This window comes from Crinia signifera, chromosome 4, assembly GCF_055691185.1.
Source record: "Crinia signifera chromosome 4, ASM5569118v1, whole genome shotgun sequence".
NCBI classification, from domain to species: domain Eukaryota; kingdom Metazoa; phylum Chordata; class Amphibia; order Anura; family Myobatrachidae; genus Crinia; species Crinia signifera.
Genome location: NC_139220.1, coordinates 107,704,949 through 107,723,393, shown reverse-complemented (window position 1 = coordinate 107,723,393; position 18,445 = coordinate 107,704,949). Strand labels below are relative to the sequence as shown.

The 18,445-nt window shown below is 46.7% G+C and overlaps 1 protein-coding gene across 4 annotated transcripts in view; it reads left to right on the top strand.

Annotated features, from left to right (window-relative positions):
• The window catches only part of BRD8 (bromodomain containing 8), a 66,046-nt gene extending 56,665 nt beyond the window's left edge, over positions 1-9,381 (top strand). For all 4 annotated transcript variants that reach the window (XM_083182162.1, XM_083182161.1, XM_083182160.1 and 1 more), the window contains one exon: positions 7,874-9,381. In XM_083182162.1, the coding sequence (XP_083038288.1) occupies positions 7,874-7,900 (27 nt within the window). In that variant the 3' untranslated portion in view covers positions 7,901-9,381. The remainder of the gene's footprint in view (positions 1-7,873) is intronic.
• Positions 9,382-18,445: the final 9,064 nt, after the last annotated feature.

Here is an 18,445-nt window from a genome sequence, read left to right as displayed (position 1 = left end):
ATTGGGAAAGGATGAGGGACTTAAAGTAGATTATTAGATGAGCCCCAGCCAGCCGGGATCTCATATGTGTTGGCATATTTTATGTCTCAGATGATTGGTTGAGCCCCAATCAGCAGGGATCTCACATGTTGGTATATGTTATGTCTCAGATAATTGGATGACCCCCAGACAGCCAGGATCTCACATGTGTTGATATATATTATGTCTCATATGATTGGATGACCCCCATTCCACAGACATCTCACATGTGTGATGTATATTTTGTCTCAGGCAATTGGATAAGCCCTAGTCACTAGAGATCCCACATGTGTTGGCGTGCATCAGGCCACAACTAATTGGGCAAGAGTTATTTTGCAAAGATCCCAAGTATTGGTGTGCATCAGATCCCACCAGATTTGATGAGCCCCAGTCAGCTGAGATCATACATAGTGTGCATGCATCCAATCCCAACAGATTTGATGAGCCCCAATCAGCAGAGATCCCACATGTTTGCATGCATTAGATCACTGCTGATTGGATGAGCCCCAGTCAGCACAGATCCCACGTGTTTGCATGCATTAGATCACTGCTGATTGGATTAGCCCCAGTCAGCAAAGATCTCACATATTTTGGTGTGCATCAGATCTCAGCTGATTGGAAGAGCCCCAGTCATCAGAGATCTCATGTGTTTTGGTGTGCATCTGATCTCAGCTGATTGGATGAGTCCTAGTCAGCAGAGCTCCCACGTGTTTTGGTGTGCATCTGATCTCAGCTGATTGGATGAGCCCCAGTCAGCCGAGATCCCACATATGTTTGTATGCATCAGGTCTCCGCTGATTGGATGAGACCGTCAGCAGTGATCCCACATGTTTTGGTGGTCATCCATTCTCAGCTGATTGGATGAGTCCTAGTCAGCAGAGATCCCACATGTTTTGGTGTGCATCTGATCTCAGCTGATTGATCAGGTCTCCACTGATTGGATGAGCCTGTTAGCAGAGATCCAACATTTTTTGAACTGAGGTTGGTACTTGTGTATTATCACGGCGGCCGCAAATCGCATGCAAAAATCGGATGCGATTTAGTGGCCGATTTTCTGCAGTTTTTCTGCCAATTTGCATGCTATTCCATCCTTGCACACCACCACTATCCAAGTCAGGACGAAGCGTGGCGAGCGGACGCGGTACACGTCCTCCCTACCTGTTCATACCCCCACTATCTACATCAGCGTGGAGTTGATTTTATAAAGCGTGGCGAGTGCAGCGAGCCACTGAGCACAAAGTGTGGCGAGCGGACGCGTAAAATGGTCCCGAGGCGTGGCGAGCGCACACGGATTACTTGACGTGTATTCCACGTCCCCTCACGCGGCTAGCTGCGCTCGCCATGCTTTGGTAACGTTTTCCACTTTCCCTCGCGGGGCTCGCTGCTCTTGCCATGCTTCGGGCTCCGTGGCTCGCTGCGCTCATCTCGCTTTATAAATTCAACTCCACGCCGACGTGGATAGTGGGGGTATGAACAGGTCGGGAGGACACGTATGCCCGCCACGCTTCGGGCTGACTTGGATAGTGGGGGTGTGCAAGGATGGAATAGCATGAAAATCGTCAGGAAATTGCAGAAAATCGGCCGCAAAATCACCGCGCGGATCGAATCGGCCGCAAATCGACCGCTAAATCGTATACGATATTGTATGCGATTTAGATGAAATCAGGCACCGTGATAATACACAAGTACCTGAGGTCCATCATATTCTGTTGATGTTTGTCAGCATCTGGATGGATTTAATGTGTCTTAGCAGGTTTTCTATAGCAGGGGTGGGGATTTATTTCAACTGGGGAGGCCCATACATAATAGTTTGTGTTGACAATAGGTCTAAAAAAAGATAAATAATCATTTCTGTATTTTTCCACCCAGATTTCCCACACTGCACACTGTCTAATGTCACATTTAGGGCATGAATCTGAGGGGATGACAGGCAGAACATTTACAATAAGGTTGTGGGTTATTATTGTAGATTAAACGCAATCCTAGCTGCTTGTGCTAATGCTCCTGGACCACCAGCCTATTCCCGCTGTCTGCTGCCGGCAGACTATAATTTCCTTTTACTTCCTCTTTATCAAACTGTCCAAAACTAAACTATAGGGGCACATGCCACTCCGGTGATGAGGACTTATGCCACGCTGGTGATGGGTGCTCATGCCACTCTGGTGATGGGTGCTCATGCCACTCTGGTGATGGGGGCTCATGCCACTCCATTGATGGATACAGGGGCTCATACCAACTATAACAGGAGGGAGAGAGAAAAGATTGTCTCTTTGCTGGTGCATTAGTAGAAAGAGAGGATTTGTTAAAACATACCTTTTATTATTATTATTCACTAAAAAGGAAAGATATATTACGTGAAATGTTTCCCAAAATGTAATAAAATAAGTATTCAATTGTTATATATCGGGCTGTGTGTGTCGTTTATTTGTGTATTAAATATTATGATGGTCTTGAAATTTAGTGCAAACTTGAGCATATAAAGATGCAGGGATCACTATGATGTACAATTATCATCCAGGTCCGTTCTCTATTCATATAAGATTGTGCAAAAATCCTTTTGCTTTTAAGATTGTAGTATAAATATTGTTTCTGTATTAACTTGTTGCAAAGGATTGTTGCATTCATTTGATAACAGTTGCAAGAACACACACATTTTCAGTGGCTTTGGCCCTTATTCTGATTGACGCGGACTTTACCGCATACTTTCGGATCGCGTCTTTTCGGCGTCTGCGCATGCGTGGAGAACGCAACGCGCATGTGCCACGCCTTGACTCCGTACCAGTTCGGCCAAATCCCGTACAAAACTGTTCCCCGCAATCAGTCGGGAAATATGGGCGTATTATGGGCGTCATGCGGAATGTCACATGGGCGTAGTTTCAAAGTGGGCAAAACGGGGCGGAAACATGGGCGGACACGGGGGAGTACACTTATGTTGGGGGGCGTACATTCGGATAGCACTCCGAATGCACGCGATCAAAAAGGGAAGAAATGTGCGGTGTCCACAAGTGTACTATTGCTTTGCGGACACCACTCGTTCATGCGGTAGGCGAACGTACGCCTAATGACTACAAGCATTAACACCTGAACCCAATAGAATCGACTCCTTTACTCATTACTCACTAATAGGACGCTTGTCAGTGCTTTAATTGAAACCATTGCACTTCAATTGCTGTAAGGGTTAATGTGTGCAATGCATGTGTTAGGCATGCTTGTAAGGATATATTGGCATCTAATTGATTCCAATTCCAAATAAGAAGTTTTTTATGAGGATAGGTAATTGAATAAGTGGGTCATGTGATGTATTGCAGAAGATACATAATAGTGGGTTGTTTGGCGTAAATACTCCGCTTACGTGCGGTAGCACCGCTTGGCTCCCGTTCGGATGCGGTATTCCCGAGCATACTCTGTAATACTCTGTAATACCGTGCAGAATCGGAGTGTTTCTCCCGCACACGCATGGTTTGTATGTCGTCCGTAAACACGCCCTGTTCTTAAAGAGTGAGTCCGTCCGAATGCGGAGGACCCGTGGGCGTTTCTACGGACGATGGCCGCACGCGGCAGAACACCGTGGCGTGCGGACCGCTCCGTAAGAATGCGGGAATATCCGCACCAACCAGAATAAGGGCCTTTAGGAGTTCACAGAGCTCTTAAGTCGATTGTATCTCTTTATTTGCCACAGTTCATTCTCAGTTCTTTTTTATTTTGCTGTAGTCTTTGTGCAAATTTGCTTATGCAGCAGTGTTACTTATATGCAAGTGATTTCAGGATTTTTTTCCTATATACATGTGACCTGAAATTATATTTTTAGCCACAGTATAGTTTAGGAGCAGCGGGCAGATAACTTTATAATAGCTCATTTTAATAGGTAATTGCTGGTATATTGACTTGTGATATTACTCACAATGTAGGAAATATTCATAGGGTTCGGCTGAGATGATTAAACTAGGTAACAATGTATTTTGCTAGCTGATTGGCAGGTATGTGCCGTCACAGTTCTCCAATATATTAGATATATTGTTATTGATATTGTAAGTAGTATCTATAGATGTTACTTATTGAGTCATCTCAGTCAGTAATTTTAGTGGAGAGCGTTATCAGCTGTCCTTTAACATGTTATCTGTGTCTCTCTCACAGGCACAGGTATAGCATGGGTTAACGGCTGCTTATAGGATTACAGTAGTCATTTTTTATATATATTGTTCTTATTCCACTATCCCTTGTATCATTATGCACAGTACTTCTTAGTGGATATTTAGCAATCCTCTGTTGTCACCACTTTTGTTATTAATAAGGGATTAGCAGATCTGTCACAACCTATGAATATAGCTATCAGCGTGCTGTTCGGGGTATTACTAATAGTGTGAGTATTCCTATTCATCCCCCTTAGTGGCTTCCTTTATATCTATGGATAGCCGCTATTACATATTAGCACAGGGGTGTCAAACTCAAATTCATCGGGGGCCGCATCAGCAGTTTGGTCACCCTCAAAGGGTCGCTGTATAATAATAATGCAATGACACCACAGGCTGCTCCCTCTGTATAATAATAATGCAATGACACCACAGGCTGCTCCCTCTGTATAATAATAATGCAATGACAGCACAGGCTACTCCCGCTGTATAATATAACAATAGTAATGCCATGACACAAATTATTATACAGGGGGAGCAGCCTGTGGTGTCATTGCATTATTATTATACAGAGGGAGCAGCCTGTGGTGTCATGGCATTACTTTTATATTATACAGGGGGAGCAGCCTGTGGTGTCATTGCATTACTATTATACAGAGGGAGCAGCCTGTGGTGTCATGGCATTACTTTTATATTATACAGGGGGAGCAGCCTGTGGTGTCATGGCATTATTATTATACAGGGGGAGCAGCCTGTGGTGTCATGGCATAATGCCATGACACCACAGGCTGCTCCCCCTGTACAATAATAATGACACCACAGGCTGCTCCCCCTGTATAATATAAAAGTAATGCCATGACACCACAGGCTGCTCCCTCTGTATAATAATAATGCCATGACACCACAGGCTGCTCCCCCTGTACAATAATAATGACACCACAGGCTGCTCCCCCTGTATAATATAAAAGTAATGCCATGACACCACCAGATATATTGTTTTTTTTATGTAACTTACTGTATTTTATCCCTCAGGCTCCTTTACTGCTGCTGCGGCTCCAGTAATTTCAATTCCACTCTCTGCGCCGCGGCCTGTCCTGCTGCGGCCCCCCGACTCGGCCTGCCTTCCTTCCTCTCTGCTGACGCGTGGGTGGGAGGCGTCATCGTCATGACGTCCCCACCCAGCGTCTGCCACTGCCTCGATAAGAGGGAACAGGCTGCCGGGCCCTCCTCCACGTAGCCGTGGAGGCCGGCGGCCATGTTCCTTTGGCCGCAGACATCTTAAAAGACCACAGGAACATGGCCGCCAGCAGTGCAAAAAATAAACTCTCAAAAAAGATCTAAAAAAAAGAGAATAAAAGGTGAAGGCTGGCGGCTGCGCGGGCCACATGACGAGGTCTGTCGGGCCGGATTTGGCCCGCGGGCCTTGTGTTTGACACCCGTCAACTTATATTGTAACTACTGATACAAACAGATGTGCTAATAATTAGCACATCTGTTTGTATCAGTAGTTACAATATAAGTTGATGGCTTTTAGAATTTGTGCCGTCATACAGCCGCCTCGGCAGACACTTCCCCATTCTCCCTTGATTCTCCGCTCATACCACTATGTTTATGGTGATGGGGGCTCATACCACTCTGTTGATGGTGACGGGGGCTCATGCCACTCCGTTGATGGTAAAAAACCTGAGCCATCAAAATACGAGAAGCGTAGAATGTAATGTTTACATTTTCCACTCCTCCCCAAAATGCGTGATTGGCAGCCTAGCAGCCAATCAGGAGCTGAGTTTTCCGAAACTTGGCTCGTGATTGGCTGCTAGGCCGCCAATCACGCAGCCACCCTGATGCTTATTTTATATAAGCTGATGCAGCAATGGTTATTTACCATGTACTCTTTCTATGTTGTCTTGTTAGGCACTGTAGATCTCTTGTGGCACCACATAAATAAAGAACAATAAGATATGTGAATTGATGGATTAGATGTCCAGTCACTGGGTGTAACAGCATCATTAAAACTTTATGCCAATGCAACTATCAGCCCCTCCCCCTAGCAAACAAACATTTATCTGGCTTTAAGGACAGAAACGTCTACATTGCCCCTCTCTCAGTTCAACATTCTCTTTGGCGCAACTTTAGACACAACAATCAGCTAAGTGCACATATTCCGTCAGTGTGGCCTCCATTGTGAGCCATTAAGAGCATGTTTGTGCCACACTAGGGCTTAATATCGTATAATCAAACCCTAGTTTTATGCTCACACCCCAGGACGGATGTGAGCAGAAATACATTAGTCTAAATTTGCAGCGTTCTGATTAGAATAACTCCTGGCGCTAGTCACAGCGCAGATAATAGAATTGACCCCTGTGCGTCTGAATAGCCTACGCTCAGGAATGTGTAATACATTTGAGACCGCTCATCTTGCTTTTTATCGCTCATCATTTTTTAACATTTGATAACATCCTAATTGTGTACCACGATCGTACTTTGGTCCTGATTCAAACACGTTCGCTAGGCTGCGTATACTCGCAGCCTAGCGAACAGGTGGGACCACGTTAAGAGACTTCTCCCAAGCTAACTTTCAGGCATGCTGCGGTTACAGCATGCCCAACGCTTGTGCCCAGAACGGAGTTTAATTCCTACAAAGCATTGAATCACCCATATTTCCCTATATTAGGTGTGCGCGAGTGATGCCGCCGCTCAGGGCCATGGAGCAGTACCGTCACTGCCCCACACATACCTCCCAACATGACCCTCTGTTCCTGGACTTTCCTCTTAACCCCTTGAGTGGTGGGTTTTGCTGGGGCAGGACAAACCTACCAGGGCAGGTTTGTCCTGCCCCAGCAAAACCCACCACAGATCCTAGGAAGCCCCCCCCCCCTCACCTCTGCTCCAGTGCTAGTACGCCAGAGCTCCCCTGCCATCACTTCCCCCTGCTGCCTGTCAGTCATCACAGCGGCAGGCTCGGGGATGTTTCGCGGCGGCTCGGGGGGACTCGGGCGCCTGAACTCTCCCGAGCCGTGCCGACCATCCCCGGGCCTGTTGCCTACGTCACTTATGCAAATGGCGGGTGGTGGCAGGGGAGCTCCGGCGTACGATCGCCGGAGCGGAGGGGGTGAGTGGGTGCTAGGGGGTATAACAGGAGGGGGGGTGACAGGGGTGACCCCCAAAGGTAATGCGCCAGTGGTGCTCCACTGGAGGCATCACTGGCGCACACCTAATGCAAAGTGATATGCCCGGATATTTTCGGTGACAGCCCGCTGCGAAAATTTCCGGGCATACCACCCAAGGGATTCATTTATGATTGCCGTCTTCTGTGGTGAAACACCTTTCAAATCAATTAACCCAGTTCAACACAGGTGATGGCAATGATACGTTCAGAGGGAAGTCCACGAACAGAGTATTGTGTCCCTCCTGGAGTAGATCATGTTAGGAGGTATACCCACAGAAGGGTGTTGCTAGGCCAGTGGCACTGTTTCAGTGTTGCCCAGTGTGTCTACAAAATGTTCCAGGCACAAACCATTCAGTTTGTACAGCTACTGGAACATAAGGGCTGCACACCACTTTCTACTGCTGCAGACCCACCAAGGGCCAGCACTCCTTGCTCTCCTGCTGCTAATACAGCTGCATCAAATATCCTTATTTTAAGTATACCATTGGTGTAAACACAGATACAGCCATTATGTAAGTAACTCTAACTAATGTTTGTTGTTGTCATATTTCTGTCATAGGTTCTAAATTTGCAAAGTGACGAATGATCTCAGGCGGCTTACTGTCAGCAGACTACAGCTTCTGCAGGTTCCAGTGCTTCAATACAAAATTATTATGAAGGAAGTCTGCGTAGGTGGCCTGCCCAAACTGCAAACAGTGCTAATCATATGATCTACTAATTAATGCCGAACCTAGATTAGTGTTTTGATAAATCGTTTGTTGTTAAAAAAAAACAGTTTTCAAAAACAGTTTAGGATTGTTATATGTAAGAATTGTTTTATGTTTTTTTTTTTTTTGTTTGTTTGTTTTTTTATATTATCTGTCCATGATAGAAAAATGCTTGTTATACATTTCCTCTTATAACCAGTGAGATTAGAATAAGAAAGGAAATACAATATACCGTACAGTAATTCTCATGAGACAGCTATATTTTACAATAAAGCCTATAAGTAAAATAGAAATGGAGAATAATTTTCAGTTACTGAATACCACAGGCAAATATTATTACATACAGTACTATACTATATTATACATTTACATCCAGCTGTTCATCCCAATCTCCAGCAATACCAGGTTCCAACTGCACAGTCCAGGGGCTCTTGTTACAGACCTCCGTGATAGGGGGAGTATTCAATGCTGGGTGATATTTCCTATACTCGGAAATATCAGCCAGGACCTATTCAATACTGGACGTTTTCAGACGAAAAGCTGAATCTGTCACTGAAATGAATGCAAAATTAGCGGCCATTTGCGCTGAAAAAGACGTGGACTTGTCGATTCATGTTTTTTCCGACAAAAAAGGAATATTGAATAGATCGAATGCAAATTCAATCTATTCTACGCTACAACGGATGATATTTTGCCAGGATCTAAAATATCTGCCGGGATTGAATACCCCCTTAATGTTTTATTGTCCAAATACTTCATTACATTGACTCAATAACAGCACAAAATCAGCAATTACATTTCCTTTTTTTATAGACCAAATTAGAGCATAAAACCAAGAGTCACACACAATGTTGATGCCAGACACAGTTTCATTATTTATATTCATAGTGTGCATGGGTCCAGAATTCGTGCAGACATAGCTGCAGTTGCAATTGATATGTACAGTCTCAGAAAAGTCTAAAAAATATATTGGGCCTTCATGGGCAGTGAGTTTTGATGGGACAGGGAGGTGTCCATAGGAGTACTCTATCATAGGCTCTCCTCTAGCCTGTCCTATGGCGACTGTCCTGCCAATACGCCACAGTGAGCCTAGTCTCAAGGCAGCGCAATAAGTATCACAGCTTGGTGTTTGGCAAATAGTATTACCGGATGAGTGCAATACCAGTGATCATCCACCGGATGTTGGTTTTTAAAAATCACCACTGTGCAGGCGTCAGATGTCTAATGCAAAGCTATAGCGAAAGGATTCGGATTGCATGTGCATGAAGTGTCCATTGAAATGCACTATAGCGCAAGAACTACTTTACTGTACATTACTATACTGTTCAGTATGTTAGATAAACACTTTTTCTGAAAATACTATTGCATGGACGTGTGTCTCATTATGCTATTTATAGTAGGCTATGGGGATAACTGAGTGAGTATACAGTACTTTCCCCGAGAATAGGGCAAGCATGCATGTGAGACGCTTGTGCGTCCCATTCTCGGCAAACAGCGTGCGAATGGGTCGCTGCGGTGGGAAAGCAGCAAAAGACAACCACAGATCCATACTGTAGGATCCACTTGTGTAAGGGCACTGCTGTCTGTGCATCTCATTTAGCTACACTGGTTAAACACAGATATACACTACTGTAGGTATGTCATACAGTACAAGCAGGCCAGACTGGAGCTCTGGAGGGGGTTAGCAAAATGGCTACCAGGTGTCAGACAGGGGTTTATGGGAGCCCACAACTATGGAGCTATTGATGGCATAGGTAACACTTGTGTAAGGGCACTGCTGTCTGTGCCTCTCATTAAGCTACACTAATTATGCTACAGTATGAATTACATACAGTACGGGCAGGCCAGACTCAGGCACCCACCAGGTTAACAGAATGGTTTCTGAGTGTGAACCAGGGGTTTGTGGAAGCCCACATCTATGGAGTGAGCAATGGCATAGGTTTTACATGTCTAAGGGGAATGCTGAAGGTGCGTCTCATTGTGCTATTTAAACACACAGGGGCTCCTGGCAAATGCACAGACGCTGCAACGATCAACCTGCAGCTACAGTCCCCTACCCGCACTGCTGTCCAGGTTTCAGTGCACGTGCTGTGAAACAGGAAGCTGAGCACCTGGCAGGAGCTGACCCACTAGAGAGCAGAACTCCTCACTGTCACCGCCCCACATTCTAATGATGGCTCCCTGGCTGAAGAGGAATCCAGAAAGCTAGGTGGACAATTGGACGGGACCCTACCTACGGTTACTTGCCGCTTCCCTTCCTGGTGTCACATAAATTAATAGAGTCTCCTGTTTCAGATGGCACCAGACTCTAGGGCACATAGAACCAGAGATATCAGGGTGCAAAGTGGACACATTTTTCCCCATAGACTAGAATGGACCCGTTACTTCAGACCCTCCATGGGTTCTGACGCTTGCAGTTAGCCTTTTGGGGTTCTCCTAAATTTATGATTCATATCTTCTGGTAGCTAAACCAAAACCAGAGACATTAAGCTTTAGGCTCATTTTAATTTATCCATAGGGTTAAGCTACAGTATAGCAATTCTATATTAGCATGCTTTTACACCAATGCTACTGACTCTGTAATAAATGTTGTGGTGGCGCATGGAGTCGCACAAAGAGGCTTTTATGGAAACAGCTTTTTTTTGTGTGCCTAGTTTTATTAAATATAAATTTTCTTTTTGTCCAGTCCGGTGATACAGCTAACCTTGGGATGTAGGAGGGTCCGCAGGAGCCAAGGCACCTATAGCTGAAGCTTTTCCTCTGGCTGCAGGCTCCTCCCCTTCTGCATCCCCAGCATGCTCCAGTTTGTTTTAGGTGCCCACAGGAGTGGGTGCTTGGCTGACAGGCTGCTGCTGCAGCCAGCTTTTTTACTCTGTTTTTTTACACTAGATAGTTAGGATTTTATTATTTTATTAACAAATAGTGTTAGTGCAGGTTTTGTCCAGCTCGCTGCTTCTGTTAGAAGTGCGGCACGCTGAGAGCGCAGCAGAGGCTGACAGAAGCACGTCCTGTCAGCGCTCTATGTGCAGGGGTGTCTGTTTGCAGCCGCTGCACAGCGCTTAATCCCAGCATTGCTGGGGTTTGCCTGGGAGCGCTCCGGATCCGGCTCCTTGCAGAAGGGGATCGTGGGGGAAGGACCTCTCGTGATGGCGGCTGCCATCTTGGAAGCGCTTACAGCCTGAAATCCCTCCGGGGAGGTGAAGGCTGTTACAGGTGTCCGGCAGTGCTGGACGACTCCAAGTGATCCCGGCAGGGGGAGGCACTAGGGGGTAAGGAGACTCGATTGGGGGAGCGGCTAAAAGGGGTTTGGGCGCCAATTCAGGCTTCCCACCCTGCTGAAGCAGGGACTTGGTCCCTTCCCACTTCTGTGCGGGCGCCATTTTCTATCTCCGCAAAGTTAGTGAAGCTGGCTTATCCTGTTGCTGCACAAGAAGTTGAAGTCTCCTGGAAGCGCTACCCCCCGCTGATGCTGAGAAGTCGCTGACAGCAGAGATAGCTAAGTGCAATAGTATATACTGTTTTTGTACATTGCCTGACATTTTGCACCGTGAGTTAATCATGACTCTCACATGTCTTTTAACTGCACTTTTTGCGGGGTAGAAATTTCATGTGAACAGATGGGCCAAGGGGTACCTTGCCCTGCTTATAAGTCTGTGCCAGGCACTTCACAGGCCCAGGGGGCTGAGCAAGAGCCAGTGTGGGCTGCAGCCTTGGGGAGGTCTATAAATGCCCTGGTTGAGGCACAGAATAGACATGGACAGTTTAATCAGGTCTCCTGGCCCCAGTTTTTCCTCTCAAGGGTCCATTGCTCCCACGCAGGGGGACCCCATGTTGTTGCAGGTCATGCAGAACACTATGCAGGGGGTGCTTAAAATGAATGCACTCTTGGAAAAGTTTGCTAAAGCCCCTGATAGTCTGAAATCCTCTAGACAGCCTTCAGTTACACCGCCTATGCTATTGGTAGATTCAGACGATGATGGTGTTTGTGCAGATGAATTGTCTGGTGACCTTAGGGAAGAGGCTGAGGCTTCTGTCCCGGGAATTGAGGATCTCATCCTGGCTGTTAGACAGGCTTTTGATTTGTCAGAGGAAGATAAAATTCAGACTCAGTGCATTTTTAAAAGAATGCGCAGAGAAGCCGTTACTTTCCCTTCGGACCCTGGTATGGTCTCTTTGTTAGGGGAGGCTTGTAAAAGTTCCTGACAATAAAGTTTCTATGTCCAAGAGGTATGCAAATGTGTATCCCATGCCCGAAGAACATATTAAACTGTGGGAGAAAGTCTCGTTGGTGGATGCACCGGTAGCTAGACTGTCCAAGGCCACAGCATTACCAGTCCAAGGTGGTGCAGCCTTTAAGGATCCGGTGGATAAGAAAGTGGAAGGATGCCTAAAAGTTATATTTGAGGGAGTGGGATTTACACTCCGCCCTATTATTGCCTCAGCTTGGGTAGCAAAGGCTATGATTAAATGGGCTGAGACTCTAGCTGATCAGCTGCGGCCTGATTCAGAGGCATATCTCCTGACAGAAAAACTCAGGTGTGCTGCAGAGTACATCACTGAGGCTGGGAAAGAAGGTGCCAAGATGGCATCTAAGGTTTCTGCTACTTCTGTGTCAGCGAGGCGAGCCCTTTGGCTGAAGGCCTGGGATGCTGACAGTGAATCTAAGAAAGCCCTGGAAACTTTGGAGTTTAAAGGGGAATTTATTTTTGGCTCTGAACTTGAAGCCATTATTAAGTAAAAGTACCTTCTTGCCTACCACCACTAAGGCCTCAGGTTCTAAGTTTGGGTCGTTTAAACCTACTTTTCGTTCACCGTTTCATGGCGGAGCTTCCAGTAGAGGACAGGCGGGAAGAGGTAGATTCCTGACAGGTAGAGGTAAGGCTGCCAAATCCAGATTTGGGGCCTTCGTTAAGAAGCAAGTGTCAAAAGGAGAGGATAATTCCTCCGCATGATGGGGTACAGGCTCCCAGTTCTGGGATCAGAGTGGGGGGGGGGGGTCGCCTCCTGCAGTATCGGGACAGATGGAACCTTCCATCAGCCGACCAGTGGGTTCTGTCCATAGTATCTACAGGTTATCGGATAAATTTCAGGCGAAATCCTCCAAAGAGATTTCTGCCGACCCCTTTGCCTCGAGAGGCCAGGGAACGCACGGTTCTTCTGGAAGTGGCCTCGTCTCTCGGAGAAGAAAGTTGTGGTCCCGGTCCCTCAGGAGGAACACAAGAAGGGTTTTTATTCAATACTATTTTTGGTACCCAAACCAGATGGGTCAGTCAGACCCATTCTAAATCTGAAATCACTAAATCAACACCTATGGGTGGATCATTTCAGAATGGAGTCTCTCCGCTCAGTGCTTGGCAGCATAGAGCCAGGGGAATTTTTAGCATCTGTGGACATCCAGGATGCATATCTACATATACCGATATGCAAGGAACATCAGTCTTTTCTTCGCTTCGCAATAGGGGAGACTCATTTGCAGTTCCAGGCCCTACCCTTTGGTCTGGCCACAGCGCCAAGGGTATTTACAAAGGTGATGTCAGTTATGGCTGCGTCACTGAGACTCAGGGGGATAGTGATCCCCCTGAGTCTCAGGGGGACGACCTGCTATTCAAAGCAGAGTCGGAGGCCAAGTTGTTGGAAAACCTGTCCATAGCAACACAGTTTTTGCAGGACATGGGATGGGTTTTGAACATGTCCAAATCCCATTTAATTCCATCTCAGAAATTACTTTTTTTGGGGGTGATACTGGACACCCATTTACTCAGGGTTTTCCTTCCAGAATCCAAAGCCAAGGACATCCGTCAGTTAGTCCTACTGTTACTGCAGGCTCACAGTCCTACAATTTGGCAAGGGGTGAGGCTCCTGGGCAAGATGGTGGCAACTTTTGAGATGCTCTAATTTGCCAGGTTTCATTCCAGAAGTTTGCAGTGGAACATTCTATTTTGCTGGTCGGGAAACGAAAAGACCATGAAACAGGAAAGTTTGCTTCTCTCTCAAGAGACAAAGGAGTCTTTACTTTGGTGGACGGATATAGAGACTTTGCAGCTAGGGTGGTCCCTTCGCTCTTGGAACTGGGTGGTGATTGTGAGGTTATCAGACTCACTGTAAGACTGTAATTATTATATTTTATTAGGTGTAGTAATTAATGTACTATTTTAGTCCGTCTGTACCCTCTTATTCTCCATAGATGTTTCTATCCCCCAAATCTGTGTGTATTTCCAGATCATATAGTATTAGGCTGTAGAACTCCACAGTAATTAATGTACATTTTAGGCCTCTTGTTCTCTGCAGAAGTTTCTATTCCCCATATCTGTGTGTACCATAGTATTAGACTGTATATTGCCAAATATGGTCTGACAGGAAATAGCCAGGAAAGAACATTGCATGGATTCACCCATATGTTATGTCCACAGGGGGTGATCCAATTCCCCTGCTATCAACAGGAAGGTTGTTCACAGGGGGTAATCAGGACATAATGTAATCAGACTGTGTTTGTGTCTCTATCTTCAGTTCCTTTGTGTCAATACCAGACTTAGTGGGACCGGGCACCGCAGGGGGTGATCAGCACACAACGTAATCAGCTGGGTATTGTATCTTGTGTTGACACTGCTCTGCATATCTCTGGCCACTTCCAGACTTTCTGGAACCAGACCCCAGCAGGGGGGGGCAGCAGCAGTAGCTGGGAGGGGGTGATACCTGACTCTCGAATCCACCAATCAAGATCCACTGCAAGCCCACTTTTAGTTTGTGCACCGTGGGAATTGAGAAGTTTTTAAAATGACTTGCACACAAGCCAGGAGAGAGATTTTTGATGGACTGTCCTGGACTAAGAGGTTATGCTCTGTCTAGGTATCGTGTGGACTTATCTGCTATCACTGCTGTGTGGAGGAGTGATAGTTTTGTGCTTTGGAACTGCTGCTACAAGGACTACCATTGGACTGCTACCCGATAACGTTTATATGCTACATTTGCCTCTTGTTCCTGTCTTTATCTACATGTGTGTGCTGTGATAAAAATAAACCATATTTTGGTTTCATCTGCTCGGTGTCTGAGTGATTGAAAAACTCGTATCCTCACAGTGATAACTATCGACGCCAGTCCCAGGGGTTGGGGAGTAGTTGCCCTTCACCATCGGTTGCAGGGTCTTTGGTGCAAGCAGGAATCCAGACTTCCAATAAATATTTTGGAGCTTCGTGCGGTTTGGATGACTATTCAACAGGCTGAGGAGAGTTTGAAAGGCCTTCCTATCCGAGTGCAGCCACGGGTGTGGCCTACCTGAATCATCAGGGTGGGACTCGCAGCAGGATGGCAATGCAGGAAGTCTCCCGGATACTTACCCGGGCAGAAAACAACATTCCGGTTCTATTTGCTTTCTTCAATCCGGGGATCCGGAATATAGAGGCGGATTTCCTCAGCAGGGAGGATCTGCTAGAGGGGGAATGGTGCTTGCATCCGGAGGTATTCCAGGAACTTGTGAATCTCTGGGGGCTTCCAGAGGTGGACTTAATGGCATCCAGGAACAACTGTCAGGTTCCGAGGTTCTGTTCTAAAATTAGGGACCCAACCGATTAGGCGGTGGATGCCATGACGGTTCAGTGGCAGTTTCATCTGGTATATATCTTCCCTCCGTTCCCAATGATACCGAGGGTGTTGAAACGAGTGAGGTGTTGAAACGAACAGGCCCAAGAGGTCGTGGTTCTCAGACATTCTGAGGTTATCAGTGTAGTCTTGGCCTTTGCCTCTTCGTCAAGACCTGTTAAGACAAGGACTGTTTCTTCACCAGGACCTTGCTCATTTGATGGCTTGGCTTATGAGACCGCCTTATTAAAAAAGAAAGGTCTCTCCGATGCGGTGATTCAGACTATGCTTCAGGCTCATAAGCCAGTCTCAGCTGCAAATTATCACAGAGTTTGGAAGATTTACATCAGGTGGTGTGAGCGCCAGAAAGTACACACCTCCAGATTGAAGGTATCCAGGTTATTGGAGTTCTTACAGGATGGCTTTTCATCGGGACTGAGTTTACAGTCTTTGAAAGTACAGCTGTCCGCTTTATCTATTTTTTTTCCAGAAAAGGATAGCTTTTCTGCCTGAGGTTCAGACCTTTTTACAGGGTGTTACCAGACTGAAACCACCGTATAGACATCCGGTAGCACCATGGGACTTGTCTTTAGTTCTGTCTGTACTTCAGAGACCTCCTTTTGAACCTTTAAGGTCAGCAGACCTTAAGTATGTGTCTTGGAAATTTGTGTTTTTGTTAGCCATTGCTTCACAGCTAACCGGCTCGTGAACATCCCAAGGTTAGCTGTGTCACCGGACTGGACGAAAGAGAAAAGGGGATTTTTTTAAGAACTTACCGTTCGAATCCCTTTCTCTGAGTCCAGTCCGGTGACACAGCAATCCCTTCCCTACGTTAAGTAAGTCATGCCGTGCATGTGTGTCATGTTATTGTGAGATGATTGTGCATATAAGAGGTTGGGCATTGTACTGAGTTGTGTTTCCTAGTGTGCTTTTTAAAATTAAACTGGAGCATGCTGGGGATGCAGAAGGTGAGGAGCCTGCAGCCAGAGGAAAAGCTTCAGCTATAGGTGCTTTGGCTCCTGTGGACCCTCCTACATCCCTGTGTCACCGGACTGGACTCAGAGAAAGGGGTTTGAACCGTAAATTCTTACAAAAATCCCCTTTTATAAATGTTTTAATTCAATAAAAAAAATGACCATAATCGAACATGGATGTCCAGCGTGTAGAGCGGTGCAGTTATCCACTAGCCTACACCACCTGGTGATAGCAGCCATAGCTCATGAATCTATGTAAAGGGTTATCCCATGCAGACAGGGCCGCAATGCTGTTCGACGAGAATGAGACAGTTCAGGGTTTGGACAATAATGAGTATCGGCTATGTGAACTGCAGGCTGCAGTTATTATTTGCCTAGGGGACCGGGACACTACACCGCCCATTTGCCCAAGCTTGCACAGTACAGTTGGAGCCGCAGCAATGTTCACAGGATTCAGGCACAGGAGCATCTCGTACGTACAGTATGAATACAGTTGGAGCCGCAGTGATGTTCACAGAAATGAGGCGCTGTAAGTGTGCCTCATACGTAAGCGCATCCCATATTAATCCGCTAGATTGGTGGAGCATTAGCCACCCAGCGGTGGCAATATTTATTGCATGTATATTGTATGGCGTGCATCCACGCACCTGGGCGCATAATGAAAGTAGTGTGCCAAACACCTCGACAAGGCATGCTGGCGGAAACGCTGACAGCGGCTCCATCTGTAAGTATCATATTGACAGGTGTGACTGCTACATGGTCAACCCTTCCGATGCACCCGATAATGCTTCACCACACTGAGGGCCTGATACCGAGTTGAACACACATCCAATGGTTTGCTTACAATTCCGATGTTGAGAGATCTGCACATGCTCAGATGCTGCACTGCACGTGTGCAGATCTGTATACATTGCCCTCAAACTGCAGTCAAGTGGCCAAAATAACAACAGGGTTACAGACCTTTTGTTTGTCAGATTATAAGCAACTTCTACATGCCTGCCCGGGAGCCCTCTCGTGCACTTCTACATGCCTTCCCAGAGCCCTCTCGTGTACTTCTACATTCCAGCCTGAAACCCTCTTGTGTACTTCTACATGCCAGCCCGGAGCCCTCTCGTGTACTTCTACATGCCAGCCCGGAGCCCTCTTGTGTACTTCTACATGCCTGCCCTGAGCCCTCTCGTGTACTTCTACATGCCAGCCCGGAGCCCTCTTGTGTACTTCTAAATGCCTGCCCTGAGCCCTCTCGTGTACTTCTACATGCCAGCCCGGAGCCCTCTTGTGTACTTCTAAATGCCTGCCCTGAGCCCTCTTGTGCACTTCTACGTGCCTTACCAGAGCTCTCTCATGTACTTCTACTTGCCTGCCCGGAGCCTTCTCGTGTACTTCTACATGCCAGCCTCAAACCCTCTTGTGTACTTCTACATGCCTGCCTGGAGCCCTCTCGTGTACTTCTACATGCCAGCCCGGAGCCCTCTTGTGTACTTCTACATGCCTGCCCTGAGCCCTCTTGTGCACTTCTATGTGCCTTACCAGAGCTCTCTCATGTACTTCTACTTGCCTGCCCGGAGCCCTCTCGTGTACTTCTACATGCCAGCCTCAAACCCTCTTGTGTACTTCTACATGCCTGCCTGGAGCCCTCTCGTGTACTTCTACATGCCAGCCTAGAGCCCTCTTGTGTACTTCTACATGCCAGCCCAGAGCCCTCTCGTGTACTTTTACATGCCAGTACAGAGCCCTCTCGTGTACTTCTACATGCCAGCCCAGAGCCCTCTCGCGTACTTCTACATACCAGCCCAGATCCCTCTTGCGTACTTCTACATGCCAGCCCAGAGCCCTCTTGCGTTTTTCTACATGCCTGCCCGGAGCCCTCTTGCA